Raw genomic sequence first — 17,799 nt, 5'->3', positions numbered from 1 at the left:
TCACCAATAAAACATCTCTTGGCGACGTTTTAATTTAAAATCAAATTCGAAAAGGCCCCCCTCCCCCTTCCAAAAAAAAATCCTTAACAAGCAGAAAAATAACTGCAGCCCTTGGAACACTTCATTATACGTTCAAAGAGAGCTCCATCATCTTCGCACCGACGCCGGGCTCTGCTCTTCTGATGGATCCAATGCAGCTGATTTATGGAAATGACTTGCAAATCCATAAATGTAGTTTGCAGTGACAGCCGTGCATATCACTAGTAATTCCTTTAAAGTATGCAAAGAAAAATGATTCATATCTGGTTGGACCCTGCCTTTTCCAAGGGTCGCCACTCCTGAGTCTTGATGTGTTTGTCTGTATTGGTTTCCCTCTTGATTTTTTTCTTTTTTTAACTCGGTGATGGATGAAGCTGAGATCTGAGAGCTGAAACCCGAGACCCCGAGACCGATGGCGAGGAAAGGGTTAAGCCTCTGGGTAGCTGGTTTTGCCCCCCCGTCCCCGTCCCTGGGGACACGCGTGGGTCGGGTGCGACACACACTGCCGCACTCGGAGTCGTGGCCTCCCCCCCAAACCTCCCTCCCCCGCTTTTTTCTGTACACCTCCCCCCAGGTTTCAGCCCCGGGTACCGAAAGCTTAATTGTGATAATTAATTAGCCCTCCCTGTGTGATTGCTGTGTGACTCCGGGGCGGGTAGAGGGAGACCAGGGAGGTGCAGCCCGGAGGGATGTGTGTTCGTGCCTCAGTTTCCCCATATGCGAGCGGGCCAGCGCTCCAGGCGTGGCGGGGACACTAGGCCCACTGCGATGCAGCTGCAACCCCTCTCCGGGGGCATCCCGATCCTCCCCCAGGGCTCCAGGCTCTCTTCTTCTTGCCTCTTTGCAGACCCCAGCACGCAGGGATTGACCCGCACCCGTCGGACAGGGGCGAGCTTTCCCCGGGGGGGCACGAATGGTGCAAAATTAAAGGATCTCGGAATTTCTTTACTGTTTTTCGCAGTTATGCCAGGTACACCCCCTCCCCCTTTTGTCTCCCCAAAGATCGTCCTCCAGCAGTGTCTCTGCTAATGCATTTATTAGGCTTCATGATGCAATAACCAGAAGCAGCCAGAAAATGTAGCATATTTCCACATTATCATCCAATTTCCCTTCCTGAGTATTTAGTTCAACTCTTTAACACCAGCCACATAATTAGAATTTGGATTTCCATTAATTTTCCTTGGGCCTGCAACCATTTTAAGATCACACTGGTAATTAACGTGATACATCACTAATTTCACCAAGCACAATCTAAGTAGGCGCTCCCCCTCCCTCCCGGGGGGGCAGGACTAGGGGGCGGAAAGGGGGGGGGGGGTGGTGGTGGAGGGGGGCGCGGACGGCCGACACGGGACACGGGACACGACAGTCGGGGGTCGGGGCGGCCCGGAGCCCCCAGCCGGGAGGAGCGGGGTGGCTCTGCCCCCGCCCCGGCCCCTCCGAGGAGCGGAGCGTGTCGCGCTGCATCCCGGCCCCGCCGCATCCTCCACGTTTGCTACGGAAAATACACTTTTCTTTCCAGTAAATTTAACAATTAAAAATATTTATCGGTAGCAGATTTACGTTGTTGTGTCTCCAGTCTTGGGGCATATTGGTAGACTATTAAGACTAATTAGCATCCTTTCTGCATGCAGATTTACTAAGCTGATTGCAGTATAACTCATCCCTAAAAGCCCCTATCCCTTCACATTTGCAGAGTGTAGCTGAAGGCAAGGCCCTTTCGTCTCTCTCCGAGCTTGCAAGCAGCTCACGTTAGCCGGGCCTTTTGCTAAGTAAACTTTAAAAATGTGAAGCAATAACAATTTGAGTTAGAAGCTTGCAAAGTACTAAAAAGGAAATATTACCTCGGGAGCTTCCACAGGAATGATCTGGGAGGAAACAAGAAGCTTAAATGTATAGAAGCGCGCAGCAGATACAGGCTGTATATTCTCAGCATTAAACCCAGGGCTGTTATTTTCTTAAATATATTTGGAAATAAACAGAGGGATTTTGTACGTGCCTGGACGGCTGCGTGTTCCCGAAGCGCGGAGGAGAGTAGGGAGAGAGGGAGGGAAGGAGAGAGAAAACGAAGAAGAGTTCCAGAAAGTTTGCGAGATACGGTCGCAGGGAATAGTTGTTGGGTTTTTCCCCTGTATTTTAGGTCTGTTAAAAGCCGCAGAATCAGCACAGTGCTTTGCTGCGCGGCCCCTCCGATACAACGGGAGGGAGGATTGGTAGCAGCCCTTGTACCTTACTTTGCATTTAAAATATTTAAAATGCCGCAGAAGGCTCTGAGAGGCTCTTTCAAGGTATAGAAAGCATCAGCTATTATGCTTTTTTAAAGCATACACTGCTGGTTTATTATTAACACTCTGGGAAGTACATAAGCCCCACAACTTTATTCTCTTTAATGAGCCTGGAAAAGCACGTTGGCCCTGAAGGGTTTTGTTCATTAAAGATGTAAGCTGTAGGAATATTGTCTCATTAATTATCTGGTTTTAATTACACTGTTACCCTTTGAATCCATATATTTGGGGTGGTGGGGGGGGAAGTTTATACAGTTAGACCCTCACAATCTACAGCGAGGGAGTGTCAACGTTTAAGTAAATGCTTTAAGAAGAGGCAGAGGTTCGGACAGGGAGGTGACCCGGGGCACAGGGATGCTCCTGCTGGAAGGATGGACGCATGGACGGACGTGCGGACGGAGGGATAGAGAGGAAACGGAAGGTGGAAGGAAACTAAGTCTCCGGGAGTCCATAGCTGCGCGCAGACACCGGGAAATATGTATTTTTCCCCGCGTCCGCCCGCAGCCACCTCTCGGCTGCCTGTGGTCGGCCGAGCCGGGCCGGTACCGGGCGTGATGCCCGGCGGGGAGGGACCGAGGAGTTGGGTCGGTCCGGCGCAGGACGCATCCCCCGCCGTGCGAGATAACCCCCCAGACACCTCCTCAATTCCCAGACCGTTATCCTTCCTCAGCGCTTGGCCAGCCGGAGCCTCTCCAATTAATTTTATTTTCCTGTTAATTTGCTCGCCGTTTAGGAGCAGCGGCTCTGCAGACCTCTCCCTTCCACCGAGCAAGAAATACAGCGTCTCTCACCCCGCCGAGGCTGTGCGACTGCAGCCGGGGACGCTCCCGCCGGGCCGGGCATCACCCCGGGGAGGGGGTGAGGGCGTTACTGCCGTCCTAACTGCTGGGGGACTTTGTCATTAATTACCCAGCGCTAAATTGTGCCGTTTTCCCTTTAAATCCCAGACATGTTGACAGGACACATTAAAGTGCAGCCTTCTCAGGCTGAGAACATCATAAAAACCGGACAGGCAATTTCTGTTTTCACCAAATAGCCAGGGTAACGCGTTCTGCATCTTTGATTTTAATGCACTAACTGGCAGCTAAGCAGTGAGGGGAGCACAGAGGTGGGGAGAGAGGGGACTCGAGATGGAAAACCTGGGGAGGAAGCAGAGGTTAGCGATATATATATATATTTATCTCTCTCTCTTCTGAAAACCCCGGCCCTGGCTCGGCCCCCTCCCATCTTCAAATCCATCGCACCAACTGAATTATCAACTAGAATTTGATTAATATGCAAATCTGAGGCAAACAGCTCCATATAATTCTTTCAGTGGAGAGTAATTAATCAACAGTTAAAGCAAATTAATACATATATCAATTTTGTCAGGAACATGCTTAGTTCAATAGCCCGTAAAATTGAAGTTTGAAGTATTAAGGGGCTCTACAGAAACGTTATGACTAAAACTTTCAAATTGATCCTATTTAGTAATCAATCAGGCTCTCCCCTCGGGTTAATCTGTCTAATTTTTCATCTCAAATCATACACTTTAGTGACATGCCATCTAGCAAACAGTCGATAAAAAGTTAACAAAAATGATAACGACTCCAGCACACGGTGGTTCCTGCGTGTGAGCCGGTGGACGCGGGTGGGTGTGTGGCAGAACGGTGGCCCCACCACCCAGCCCGCCGCCGGTGCCATCCCGGGAAAACCTCCTTTTACCGAGCACCTCATTAAATATGCAATTATTTTCTCTCCTCTCCCCATTTGCTTCTCCCCTCCTCCAGCCCAAGTGGGCTGATTTAACGCCGGCCGAGCCCGCCGGTACGCGGCTCCGCGTAGTTCCCTCCCAGCAGCGCGGAGATGCCGCTCCCAGCCCGGGGAGCAGGGGGCCGATCCGGTACCCCGGTGCCACGGCCCTCCCCGCGCCGAGAGGGCAGCGCTGCCAAACTCTGCGGTGGCTACCGGGGGTGGGGGAAAACGACCCCACCCAAAAAGTGCGTTGAATGTGGGTAATTTGCAGCTGTGGGGGTATCGATACAGCCCTACACGTGTTACCGGTACGGCCTGTACATGTGTACACCCCCCCCCATGGCCCGGGTCCGGCTCCGCGTAGCGATGCGCACAGCGCGCAGACCTGCGGAGGGGGAGCGCCGGGACGCGCAAGCCGCGGCGGAACCGGGGGCAAGAGGGACCGAGGGCCAAGCTGGGGCCGGAGCGTTGCCGATAGAGGACACCCGGCAGCTGGCAGCCCGCGGGCATCCCTCCCGCATCCGTCGCCGCTCGCTGTCACGGCTTCACCTTGAGCGACCGGTGCCGGGGGCGACGGGGCATTGCCCGCCCCCCACCCCACCCCGCCTCCGCCTCCGCCACCGGCCCGCTTGGCTAGGAGCCGACGGCAACCCCCTCCTGCTTCAGCCAACTGCTCCGACGGCCACTTGACTTTACTGGGACGGGTGATGATGTCACCATGAGCGCTGATGACGTCATATCCCCAGCTAACGCCTCTACAGGACTACGGGCAATTTCCCTGGGTGCCTAGGCCCCCTTTCTCTAGCAGTAGGGACGTCCTGGGTGCGAGCCGGGGGGGACCCTCCCGCTGGGAGAGGCTTGGCCTCGCCGGGCAGGTCGGGGTGGTGACCTCGGGCTCTGCTAGCCTTCCGCTCGCCCCCGCCCTGGGCTCCACCGGACAGAGAGGGCGCAGGGCCCAGCCTCCGGTGTGCATGGAGAAAGTGTCGCTTCTCGTTGCTGAAGTGACACCCAAACCCCAAGGATACCCCAGGGGTGCCAGCAGAGCCAGAGGGAGCGTCTAAACCCGCCAGGCCCGCAGGGGGCAGGGGGGCAGGCGGTGGGGGCAGAAGCGGCCCGACGGGGCGTCCCCGCTTTGGCTCAGAGGAAAGGCCGAAGCTTTAAAAGGCTGAAAGATGTCTGGGTCGGGCGACGCGGAGACGGATGCTAACGCCGATGGGACTGACTGTAGCGAGCGTGGTCCCATCAATAACGCGGAGCCGGGAGCTTTCCCTTCCTCGCCCCTCCACACCCGCCTGTCCCTACCGGGCTGTCCCCGGGGGGCCTGCCCCTCACTAGGTGCACAGACGGAGGTGCAGTCCCGGCGCTTTGCATCCCCCGGGTGCCGCAGAGCCGAGAGGGTAAATACGGGTCCTGCCCCGGAGCCGGGGGCAGCGGCAGGAAAGATGCTGAAGACCTCCCCCTCTCCCCGCAGCCGGAGATATCGGGGCAGGGGTGGCCAGGAGCGCAGCCCCGGCGGCTCAGAGGGGCTGGAAAGGCCCGGCCTGGACGACCTCCAACGCCACCGGGGCGCGCGGCTCTTCCCGACAGCCTTTCCGCGTGTCGCGATATGAGTGGACGGTCGCGATGTGGCCGCGAGTGTGTCGTGCTCCCTGCGATAGGCAGGCGGGAAGGGCGGGGGGTGGGGGGGTGTGTGTGCGGAGGGAGCGCCCTGTGTCCTCCCGCAGTCCCTCGGCGTGGCGGTCGCCAGTGTGCTGGTCCCCGGTACGCCCGGGCCAGGGGCGAGAGGGCAGCAGCCCGGTACCGGGGCCTTTCCGGGGAGCGGGGGAGAGAGGCTGTGATTCCTGCCCCAACCCCAGAATCGGGAAGAAAAAGCCTTTCCTTTCAGCAGAGACTCATGCATCAAACTTCAATTTTCCGGACGATTGAATTAGTGATTTTTTTTCTCCTGAACTAAAATACACTTAAGTCTTTGGGATTAATTACCACGTTCTGGTCCCTCAGACTGTAGTATTAGTTATCGTTGCCATATTCGACATCAGCCCTGACACCTCATAAAATAAGGAACTGAATTTCACTGACTCAACCTGCTTTAGCCCTGTTGGATAATTCAGGAGGGGGCTTTATTCTCCGTCTGGGAGCCCTGTGTGAAGTGAACAAGATCAAATATGGATCTTCTCCACCCCCCCTCAGGAAAAAAAAAAAAAAAAAAAGCGCATTAAAAACCCCCAAGCCCCAAAGAGTAGCATTTCCAGGCAGACGACACCCCCCACCGCCCCCTCCCCTCCCGCTTCCCTCCTACCTCCACACGAAATCCAAGGCACTGTCAGGTTTGGGGATGAAGGATGGGGAGTGGGGACTGGGGGGGAAGGGGGGGACTCTGGCTCTTGCGCTTGAGAAATGGGGCTTCTGCCGGGAGAGAATAGCGTGGGTCGGGGTGCAGGTTTGGCCGAGACACACACACACCCCCCCTCGGAGGGCCGCTATGCCCGAGGCAGGAGTGCGGCCACCGCTCTGCAGCCTGCCCGCACCTGCCCGCGCTCGCCCCGACGGGGGGGGACGTGGGGCACGGCAACCCCCGACGGGGTGGGCGGCAGCGGGACTGCCAGGCCTCCAGCCCACTCCCGCAAAGGTCCCCCCACACTCCCGCACTTCCTTTTGCCGAACTGTGGGTTTTCACCTCCCCGAGCCAGGAGCTGTGGGAGACTTCGCAGCCCTCCTTACCGGGTTAACGCCTTTATTTTCCCCGTCGTGAATCCCGCATTCCCCGCTCAAATCCGGACCCTTTTCCTTCTGATTCGTTTGGGCAAGACCGGTGGGACGTGCGGAGGGAGCACCCTGTGTCCTCCTGAGGTCTCTCGGTGTGGCGGTCCCTATTGTGCTGGTCCCCGATAAGCCCCATACCCACCTTCCCATGGGAGGAATCGCGGGGAGCCAGTTGCCGGGGCAGGAAGCACTGGGCTGGGGGTGTGGAGTTCGGAAACCCTCCGCTTTTGCCCGGGTGTGGGAAAACGAGACCAGTTTTGCCGCCTTAGTGAACCCATGGGGGAAGCACCGGGGGCAGGGACAAGTCTAGGCAAAGGGGCCACCGCCCCGGGATCCAACAGCCAGCAAGTCCCGGGGGTCTCGGCCTAGCTCCCCCGTTTTCCAGGGCAGCACTGCCCCAGGAGCGAAGCGTCCGGCGGCGGCCGGGGCAGGTCTCCGGCCCGCAGGGCCATCTGCTTTAGGGGAGCTGAATTTGGGGTTTTGGGGCGTGCAGGGGGGGTTCCGCACGGGCCCTGCCTGCCCGGGGAACGGCCCCCGCAGCAGCGCTCCGAGCCGGCTGGGAAGGGCTGCGGCTGGGTCGGCCCCAAAGGGCTCGATGCCGCGTTGTCACCGCGCTCCTGCTCCTGCTGCGGGGGAAAAAGGACAATAAATAAATAAAAAATAAATAAAAATAAAGAAAAAACACAGAGAGAGAAAAGAAATTAAAAATAAGGGTGAAAAAAAAAGCCAATTCCTTATTGAATCTAAAATTCGAGGGAGAACAAACCCCGAGCAATAAATCTACTCAGATAGGTAATCCCAGGAAACGGCGCGTTTAAAAATGCATGACAAATGAGGGGCACAAGCCGGAGCTTCATTTTTAAGCTAAAAAAAAAAAAAATCCCAAAGCTTTCGTGTGGGTTTCTTTTTTGTGGTTTTGTTTTTTGGTGGTTTCTTTTTTTTTTTTTTGCCATTTCAATATGCAAATTAAATAACCAAAAATCCGGCTACTTGGAAATGGGGGCGAGCCAAATTAACACGCTGCAAATCTTCGAGAGGAGGCTTTATTTACTAACCCGTCCCAGCCACGTGTGGTAAACTTCTGCGGGTGCAAGGCGGCCCGGCATCTCTTCTCTTTGCACACAGGAGTCAATAGATCAGAAATCCAAATTAACTCCCAGCCTATTTTCCATACACCCAACCACCCCCCTCTTTTTTTTTTTTTATTTCTTGGTTATATTGAATTGTAGTGCTTGCAGCCTCATTAAATCCATTCCAAGACAAAAGAATAAAAGACTGGGGGGAGGGAGGGGACAGGAGAGGAGGGGGAAGAGGAGAGGGAATGGGGAGGAAAAAAAAAAAAGAACAGATAAAGAAAACAAATAAAGCCCTTTAACTAGATCTTCACATAAATGTCACAGTTTCTCAGCATTTACGATTTGCCTGTTTAGCATAAAAACACTTAAGGACAAGATTGAAGGCTTTCCGAGAGATCTGGACAGAAGTCAAAGCTATCACTCGGAGGTAAAAAAAAAAAAAAAAAAAGAAGAGGGGATGGCGGGGTGGGGGCGGGAGGTGGCGGAAAACAAGTGCTCTTCCAAATAATACTAAAGAAAAGTGGATTTCATTGTAATTCATAGGCTTGTTCCAAATACCAAGAGAGAAAGAGAGAAGAATAGAAGCGCACAGATGCCCCGACGAAGGGAGAACAGCTCTGCTCCCATTGTTGTGGAGTTAAACAGTGGAAGGGAGGGTTAACCTAATCCATCAAATTGTCTGGAAATTGTGAAGAAAATTCAAAAACCATATGGTCTCCAAGCGCTCGCCTTCTCTCTGCTGCGGAGGGGCACGCTTGTTTCAGCATGGCGAACCGCAGGAGGCTGTATATGCTCCATTGTCGCTTGTCACTTCAGAGAAGAGGGCTCATTTGTCCCCAGTTTTCATGCTTTACGCTAAAAATTACAACCCCATCCATTCTCAAAGAGGAGAAAGATTTATTTAGCCTCGGAGAAACTGGACCAAAAAAAAAAAAAAAAAAGGAAAAAAAAAAGAAAAAAAAAATCCAAGCCAGAGCCCAGCCCTGCCTGCTCTGGGCACTGCTCCGCAGAGCTCTGCCCTGCCACTGTACACCAGATTTGTCTTTCTCACATAAATTTTTGCAAAGAATAGGGGGAAACGCGCGTTGCTCCACTCCAAAGGCAGGTCACGCTGCCAAGAGAAAACACATTCACCACAGCCTTAATTTTTGGGGTGGGGGGGGTGGGGGGGGGGTGGGGAGGGAAAGGGGGGGGGAAGAAATAGAAGTGGGGGGAATAAAAGGGAAGGGGGAAAAGTTTCGTTTCCCCTCCCCGTGTTCCCGTAGGTACCCGAGAAGCAGCGGTTTTGCCCAGACGCGGGATGTTTGGCTGAGGGCAGCTCCCTCCAGCTCCCACACCCCGCTCCTTTTGTCCGGAGCGATGATAACTCCTTCCCCTCCGTTCGGAGTTGGTTATTTCATTTATTTCACAAACCCCCTTTCCTCTCTAATTTGGGGCTGGGAATACCGGGCAGGAGGCGGGAGGGATGGTGCGGGCGGGGGGTACCGGTGGACCCGCTCGCCCCGCCGCCACCGCGCATCCCCCGCGCCGGGGAAGCGGTCCCCGCACCTCCTGCCTTCCATTTAATCCACCGGGTTCTCCCTCTGCTAAACCTCTACCTGGAATTAACCTTTAAAAAACAAAATTGAATTTAAAAAGGAATACACGAAAAAAAGAAGAAAGTACTAAAGTTGTCTCTGGTGTGCTCCTTCCCCTTCGTTTCCTCACAGGTACCGCGGCTAAAGTAACTTTAAATGCAAACGGGATGGGAGATTCCTGCGGGGGAAAAGTCTCTCGTGATCTCGGACCAGCGGAGAGGTTTTTCGTTCACAAAGGAGGACGTTAAAAGTATATTAAAATGGTAAAGATTTTATTGTATCGGAAAAAAGAGCTATCTGTACAATTCTAAGAGACAGTAAATAAAGCGACATTGTCCCTATCGGAACTTAAATAGCAGGCCTTTTAAAATTTGTACAATTCAAACAAAAAACAGGTCTTAAATCTGTACAATTTTTTAATTTATAGCTTAATATTTAAATGTATTGATCTTGGGATTTGTCCTTTTTTATTTCCGTAGCATGCAAAAATTCTAAAAAGAGTAAAAAATAATTCTAGGATTTTTTTTTTCATTTTCGATTTTGTTACCACCTTCATATCAAAAATACGAAAGGCAGCTTTTTAATAAAAGCACAACAATAGCAGAAAATGGTAAAAATAGCTTTTAATTGGTAAAATGAGGCAGAAATTGCATTGGAGACAAATCTCTATGCTCTAGGAAAAAAAAAAAGTATATATTTTTCAACTTGCATTATAACCCATCCCCAAGTTCCCAAGATTGCGAAAGGAAAAAAAAAATATATTTTTAAAAGGAAAAAAAATTTACTTCGTGCACATCTGAAACATGCAAGGAAAGGAAAGTGGCTAATTTTCGCTGTTGCCTTTTTAAGCCTAACTTAAATCTCCTCTAAAGTGGTTCGTTTCGGAAGTCTTTGAAAACAACTGCCTACCCAAACATCTGTTGGAAGCCGGGTTTATTCCAAGGTTACGCGTCTTCCTTATTGACAAAACAATCGTCATGGAGAGCTATTAAAAAAAATAATAATCAAAACCTCAAAAAGAAGGGGGAAGGAAAAAAAATCCAATATATACGTTTAAATATTTATACAGAAGCCGTCCGTAATTGCACCATTCCGAAGATGTGGCAGGCGGAGGGATATCGACTCTACCCTAAATTAATTTGTGTGTGTGTGTATGTGTGTGTGTGGTGGGTTTCTATTGCTTATTGCTCCGACCGAGGGGTACAGCCGCTTTGCCGCGCTGCCGGGGCCGGGATGGGGGGCCGGGGGTGCCAATTTGGAGCTGTCGGGTTGGGGTGGTGGCGAGGGGGGGGGGGAGCGGGACGGGGCGGGGGTGGTGATGTTGGTGGAGGAGGCCCGCCGGCCGCCCCTCAGTCATCCACGTCGATCTCCACGTCCTCCTCCTCCTCCTCCTCCTCCTCCTCGCTGTCCCGGCGGCTGCGGGGCCGCTCCGTGGGGGGCGAGGCGGGGCGGGGCGGCGGCGGGGCGCCGGGCTCCCGGGCGGCGGAGGGGGGCGGCGGCGGGGAACCGGACCGCGCCTTGCCCCTTCCCTCGGCGCTGGGCTCCAGCTCGGCCAAGGCCACGATGTCCACGGCAGGGTTGGGGCCCAGCTTTTTGGCCGATTCCACGTCGGCCTTCATCTCCTCCAGGTCTCGCTTGAGCTTGGCGCGGCGGTTCTGGAACCAGGTGATGACCTGGGCGTTGGTGAGCCCCAGCTGCTGGGCGATCTGGTCCCGGTCCGCCGGCGACAGGTATTTTTGGTAGAGGAACCGCTTCTCTAGCTCGTAGATCTGGTGGTTGGTGAAGGCCGTCCGCGACTTTCGACGCTTCTTCGGCGTTTGCCGCTGCCCGAAGATGGTCATCCCGTCCCTGCCTGCCGACGAGCCGCCAGATTGTCGCCGCTTTCCCCGTGTTGTGTGCCCCCCACTCCCCCCCACCACCGCCCGCCTCTCTGCCCGAGCCCCCATACCCCACGCCCCTGCCCCGTTGGAATCGGGGGGGAGCGGGGCAGAGCCTCCGCTCCCGCTCCCCGAGGGCTGCGGGGGGAAGATGCCACCCGGTACGGGCCGCCCGGGGATCCCCCCATCCCGGCCCATGCGACACCCCGGGAGACGGGGAGGGGGGGGGGAAAGGAAAACAGGCCGTGGGGAGGAGCGGGGCGCCCACCCGCGGGAGGATCCCCCCCACTCTGCGAGGGACTTACCTTCGGCCGCCTGCAGCACGCTGACTTCCAGCCCCTTGAAGGTCTTGCTGGCCAGCTCTTCCAGGGCGCAGAGGGGCGAGGTTTGGGAGAGCAGCGCCCGGCCGGAGAGGGGCAGCCCGGCCGGGGGGTGCTTCTCGGCGGCGGAGAGGAGGTGGGCCGTTCCGCAGAGGGTGTAACTCCTCCGCACCGAGGGCTTGTTGAGGATGTCTTCGATGCTGAAGGGAGTGAGGGGCTTGTTGGAGTTGGCCGGCGGAGGGAGGTGATCCAAGGGGCTCCGCCGCCTTTCTTCCCCCGAGGAGGGCTTGGGTTCTTCTTTGGAAGTCATGGTGGGGCCGGGCCGCGCGGGGCTGCCTTCCCCACCCGCGACGGGGATGCGCTGCCGCGGGGAGAAGTCCCCGGCGGGACCGCGGGGTGACGGCGGCGGAGACAGCGAGCAAAAGTTGAAGCCCACCTCCAACTCCGGCGGAGGAGCCCCGGGTCCTCCCGGGGAGAGCCACGTCGGGCGGCGGGCAGGGCGGCGGGCTGCGGCCGGGAGCGAAGCTGCCGTCGGTCCCTCGCCGAGAGGTGGTCCTGCGCACCTCCTGTCCCAGCGTTTTGGGTCGGGGATTTTTTTTTCCTCCCCCCCCCCCCCCACCCTCTCTCTCTCTCCTCACACTCGGCTCGCTCTCTCTCTCCTCTCTCTTCCTCTTCCCAGCTGCTATTTTAAGAAACACCCAAAATCGCAACACTTTGCCTGCCCTCCCCCCCAAAAGCGAATAGCCCCCAAAATAATAATTAAAAAATTAAAAAAAAGAAGGAAAAAAGAAAAAAATTAAAAGACGTCTTCAGAGAGGGGGAGAGCAGCCCTCGCACCGAGACCTCGGACCAGGGGGAAAGAGGCGAGAAGAGACGGGGTAATTGACTATTGCTAACAAGTTATTGTTGATTGGGAGGTAATCAATTATCTTCAATGACACTTTTCGCCCTCTCTCTCTCTCGTTCGCTCGCTCTCTCTCTCTCTGTCCAATGCAGGCTTTTGCAAGTTCGGAGACCCATTAATTAGGAGGCGGTATGGAGGTGGAGCCCAGTTGAATTATAATGCTGAATGCACTTGTCATATTCTGGCCCTGCTATTTGTTTGGACATATATATTTTTAAATTACATTACAAACCAGCCTTTATTGCATCAGGATAATACAGTATAGTGAAAAATAATAATAAGAGCAAACAAAACAAAACGAAAAATATCCTTTGGTATCTTTTTTTTTTTTTTTGCTTCCCCCCGAGATTTTTTTTTTCCTATTTCTCCCTCCTGTTAATTTTGGCTACGAGTTTCTGTAAAATGTGTCTCTCCGGCTCTACCCAGAGCCATTTGATTTTTCTTTTCTTTTTTTTTTTTTTTTTTTTAAATGAGGGGAAGAAGGGGAGAGCCTGGTTCCAGGTAAGGCAGACCTTTCCTTTCCAATAAAATCCGAAGGTTTCCGCCGAATTTGTGGTGCTCCTCTTTCCCAGCGCCCTGTGCCGGAGCGGGCTGCCGGGACCGGGGCGAGTAGATCGGCGGCGGGGCACGGCCCCCGCGGGAGGGTACCGGTGCCGGTGGGGGTGCCCGTGGAGAGGCAGCGCGGCGAGGCGCGGGCCGGGATCGCTCCCGAGGTGTCGGCGGCTTCTTCGGCTCCGTTTGCGCCGGGGGTAGCGGGTGATCCCGACCGGGGACAGCGCGGGGAGAAGGGGTAGGCAGCGGCCGGGCTCCGCCGCCCAGCACAGCGCTGTGTCGGGGCCGGAGAGGGCCGGTTTCCAGCCCGAGGCCTTTTGCTGCGAGGCTGAGGGCGGCTCTGGGGGGCCCAGCGGCGGCGGGCCCTGCCGCGCCTCCCACCCTCGGGGGCAAACCCGGCCCGGCCGGCAGCGTGGGCCAGAACCGCTATTTTTACCCGGGCCATCAGCTGGCTTCGTTCTCGTCGCTCGGTAGGGCCGGAGACAAAGCCCGGATCCAGGGGGTGAACTGCCTGGCCCCCACCCCTGCGCGGGGGGACCCCCTAAGCTCCCTGCGGGGCGTCTGGGACGCGGCCCCCGGGCCGGGCCGGGGCTGGACGTCGCGGCGGCGGCCGCCCGGCGCATCGCGGGGCGGCGGGGCAGGAGGGGAGCTTGGGGCTGGATCCAGCTCTAACTTTCCCTCCTCACCTTGACGGGCAGGAGGAGGGCGGCTGGCAGCTCCCAGGCCGCTAGGTACCAAACAAGCACAAAAGAAGCAAATGGCTCCTCTCCTTAAAGCGCCCTCTTCCCATTTTTTATCGCTCTCTGGGAGTCTCTTTATGCAGTGACCTATTTTTAAAGGCCTATATTGGGTTATTCATCATATCAAATACTGCGAGGAGCTGGGGGGGGAGCCGGTCGGGGGGGAGCGAATTACACTGATTCTAAATCGCCCGGCTTCTTTGCTTTGCTAGGTGGATTATTTGCTTCGCTTTGCTTGGGTTTTATGAAGTGATTTAAACATATTTTAACCAATTAGAGACTTTCCTCCTCTCCCTTGTGTCCCCTCGCGTTATTTTCCTGCGTGGCGTTTTATGTCAGGATCCGGGTTTTATTGAGAACTCAACCGGGGATGCTGGTGTTATAATTACAGAAATAAGATTAAAAAAAGAAAATAAAGAGGGGGGGAAAAAAGAAAAGAAAAGAAACAAAGAAAACAAAATAATCTCGTTCCTGGGAGAGAGTTTGAGCGGGCTGGCGGGCGTTCGGGATGCGCCGAGACGCCGAGACTGCAGCCCGGCCCGCTTTCCTTGCGGAGCGGAGATCCGGGGCGCAAGTTGCGCCCCATCCTGAGCGCAGCCCGTTCCGCTCAGGGCAGGGGTAAAACTGCGCCAAACACAGCGAAGCACCGCAAACCGTTCAGGATATCCCCTGCTGTTCCCCGAGCCAGCGTCTCCCGTTCCCTGTTCGCACGGGGGACAGGGCTTTAAATAGTCAGCTTTTTTTTGGCTCCGTCGCAGGGGCAGAGCCCCGGCGAGCGGGCGGCAGCCCCAGGACAGGCTGCTCGGCACATGGGGACCCTTCTTCGTTTGTCTGAACCGCTGCCTGCCAGGGGATAGACGGGTTCGTGCTTTCCATGAGCAGCTCAATCCGGTGGTTCCAGGCCTGCCGCCTGCCCTTGTGCCCCAAACTCCCCAAATAGCACCTCACTGAGGAACGGGGTGACTGAGAGGGAAGGGTGCAAGTCCCGTCACCCCTTCCCCGAATCCCCCCAGCATTCTGTAGCTGTCCCGGCGGGGTCCGACCGACCCCTCTCCCCTGTGCTATCGGCTGCCCGGCGGTGGCTTTGGTGGTTTTGGTTTTGTTTTCCTGCGCTCACTTTGCCTTTGCAACCTCTGCAACTCTTCTCGCAAACGACTCCCTCTCCGCTCTTCGGGGGCTGCCAAAATTCAGAGGAGGAGCAGGCTGGATTGCCCCCGCCCCGGCTTAGAGGAAGAGCTCAGCATCCCCCCTCCGCACCCCTCCAAACTTAATTATTTTCTTTTTTTAACAGTCCGCTTGACACTCAGCCCCGAATCGGGGACCCTCAGTGCCCCACGGCAGATCCCGTCGCATCTCCCCGTCCTCGGAGGGGCCCGGGGAGCAAAGGGGCACCGGGGGCAGTGCGGGCCTACGTCACGGAATTTAGCATCCCTCCGAGCTCTTCTGTCTGTAGCTGCGGGTTGTTTCTCCCAGCTTTGGGGTAATTTGGGGAAAAACCACCCTCACCCGAGGCCCTTTACCCCCCTCCCCTTTCCTTCTGTAAACTCCAGCACCTCTGGGGCGGTAAAGGGGTGGTGATGGGGCTCGGCACTGATCCCCTCCTCCTGGTGCAGGCAGAAAAAGTTTGGGTCGGGTCTCTGGCCGAAAGGCAGGGAGGGGAGCGGGGCTGAAGGGAACGACGGCCACTCGCTGTACCCGGGGCTGGATTAGGGTGTCCCCCGGAGCCGTCGGGGAGGTGTCGTTCCGGGTGCCTGCCTTGCACCGGGGAAGAAAAGCGAGTAGAGCAGCGGCCTCTCTTCCTCCACGGAGCAGAAAACTACCGCTAAATCTGCAACTACTTGTGGGGGGGAGGGATGCAAAAAAATATCCCTCTGGCTACGAGTGGCATCTTTGTAGGCGTCTCCCCCCGCCGCCCCCCGTGCCGTATTTCGGGGTGTCGGCGCTGGCTGCCCTCCCCCGGGAGCCGTCCCGGGCACGGCTGGCAGCGGCAGGGCACTGCCGGGGCTGCCCGGCTTTGGCTGTGCGCGGCCCACTTTTGTCCAGGAAAATGTCACAGGAATATAATTAAAGCAGGCGGCATAAATCATTCAAGTGTTGATCACCAAAGTAACTGCGTACAAATGACACCTCCTTTCCCGGCATAGCTGAGCCGTGCATGGCTCCCAGTTATGTCTGCTTAGTTTAAGTGGTCTAAACACGTTGCCGCTCCCTGTTAGCAGCGCGAAGAGGAGCAAACTCCATGCCCTCTAGCTGACAGCGAGCGCAGGGTCCTGACACAGAATCCCACACGGTGCCGGGGTGGCGAGCCGGGAACCTAGGAAATAACTGTTATTTTTGTCTTTAAGAACTCCCCAAGTTAGGGGCTGCGAGTGCCGAGAGGCGGAGAGAGCCTGGTGGGACCGCCGTGGAACCCGGAGGAGGGAGAGTCGTGGCGGGGTCCGAGGTCCCTGTCCCAGCCCTCTATTGCAGAGCTGCATGTAAATGTGAATGTACCCACAGGTGTGCCCTGTGTCCGCCGACGCCGGGCACCGCTCGTCGTTTCTCCCCTTGGAGAATAACCGCCCTGATCTGGGGACCCGCCGGCTCCCGGCTCTGCTGGGGAGGGGGCGTCGGGGGGCCGGGGGCCACTGCGGAGCTGGGGAGAAACTCCCGGGCTGAGCCCGTCTCTGGAGGTCGTTTTATAGTTATCGCCCTCTCCTCCTTCCTCTCTCAACCAGCTCCCTGCGGGCATAAAAACTTCGCTGCACCAAAAATAAATCTGACCCAAGTGCCCGCACCCGGCAGGGGAGCCGGGGCCAGGGGCAGCGCGCCCGGCCCGGCTCGCCTGAGCGCACCCTTCCCGCGGAGCCCCCCTTTCCCGGGCACAGAAAAGCGGAGAAGCCGCCGTCCCCTTGGGGGGCTCCGCCGGCGGGGGTGGGACGGAATCCGCCGCCCCAGAAACCCGGCCAGAAGCGGGGGAGCGGGGAGCTGCCTCCCCGGGGCGGGCGGGCGGTGCGGTGCCAGGCTCTCCGCATTTCCCCGGCACTTTTTCGTTTGCGAACGAACTCCCGAGGCGACCCAGGGGCGCCGGGGCGGGAGGAACTGCAGGGTCCGGGCACCCCCTGCGCGCCCCCAGGTCCGATTTGTTTTCCCCAAAACGCTCTGAGGAGCAGAACTGGACGCGGCGGTGCCCGGACTGCCCCCGCCGCCCGGCAGAAGGGCCAGGAGAGGGACACGAGCCTAAATTTGGGTGAGCCCCTGGGCCGGTGTAAGCGGGGATGCTGCCGGGAGGGGTGCAAGGCAAACAGAAGAGCCTGTCCACCCCGCAGGCCGCTGTAAAGCACAAATTAAAAGAAACTCTTGAGGCGGATCGACTCCTCCGGCCGCCTCATCGCTTTTCGTGGGGCCGTGGGGAGCGTTTCCCTCGGCGGCGGGGAGAGCCGCGGTGATAACCCCGTCCCAAATGTGGGCCAGCACGTCCTTCTCCTCGTAGCACTGCCGCGGACCCTCCCTAGCCTCCACTTTGGGGTTCTCGGTGTTTCCCCGAGGTTTGGGGCGGGGGGCTGGTGAGTCGGTTTGGCTACTGCGGGACCCAGAGATGGGGTTCATCAGCCTTGTACCTCCTGCCGCTCCCAGCCGGGGCTCCGGGACTCCCCGACCAGACCTACGGTTTCACCGCAGGGACAGGGTCCTCCTGCGGCCGCTGCAGGGAGGGAAAAGCGAATACGAACATCGGAAGGTATTTTTATTCCTTTAAACTCCAGCATTTTAACTTCTAGTCTAAGGAAGACAGTTAGACACGGGCTCCCCCTGAAGAACAGCCGGGACGTGTCTGTCCCAGCTCAAGACCAGGCGAGAACTTGAATTTTATTAATTTATTTTAAGCCCCCCCCTCCCCCCCCCCCCCCCCCCAACCAAACCAGCTTAGATAAATCCAATCTGCGGGACCCCTTTGG

General features: G+C 56.4%; 1 protein-coding gene across 1 annotated transcript; it reads right to left on the bottom strand.

Annotated features, from left to right (window-relative positions):
* Window positions 1–10,820: 10,820 nt before the first annotated feature.
* On the bottom strand, window positions 10,821–11,978 carry LBX1 (ladybird homeobox 1; the record flags this gene model as incomplete). The annotated part of the gene is made up of 2 exons (XM_084265187.1): window positions 10,821–11,323; window positions 11,654–11,978. 2 exons carry the CDS (start codon window positions 11,976–11,978, stop codon window positions 10,821–10,823), a joined length of 828 nt encoding a protein of 275 aa, XP_084121313.1.
* Window positions 11,979–17,799: the final 5,821 nt, after the last annotated feature.

This window comes from Gallinula chloropus (assembly GCF_964237585.1).
Source record: "Gallinula chloropus genome assembly, chromosome: 5".
Classification (NCBI taxonomy): Eukaryota; Metazoa; Chordata; class Aves; order Gruiformes; family Rallidae; genus Gallinula; species Gallinula chloropus.
The sequence above is the reverse complement of the archived record's forward strand: the minus strand, read 5'-3'. Positions and strand labels throughout refer to the sequence as shown.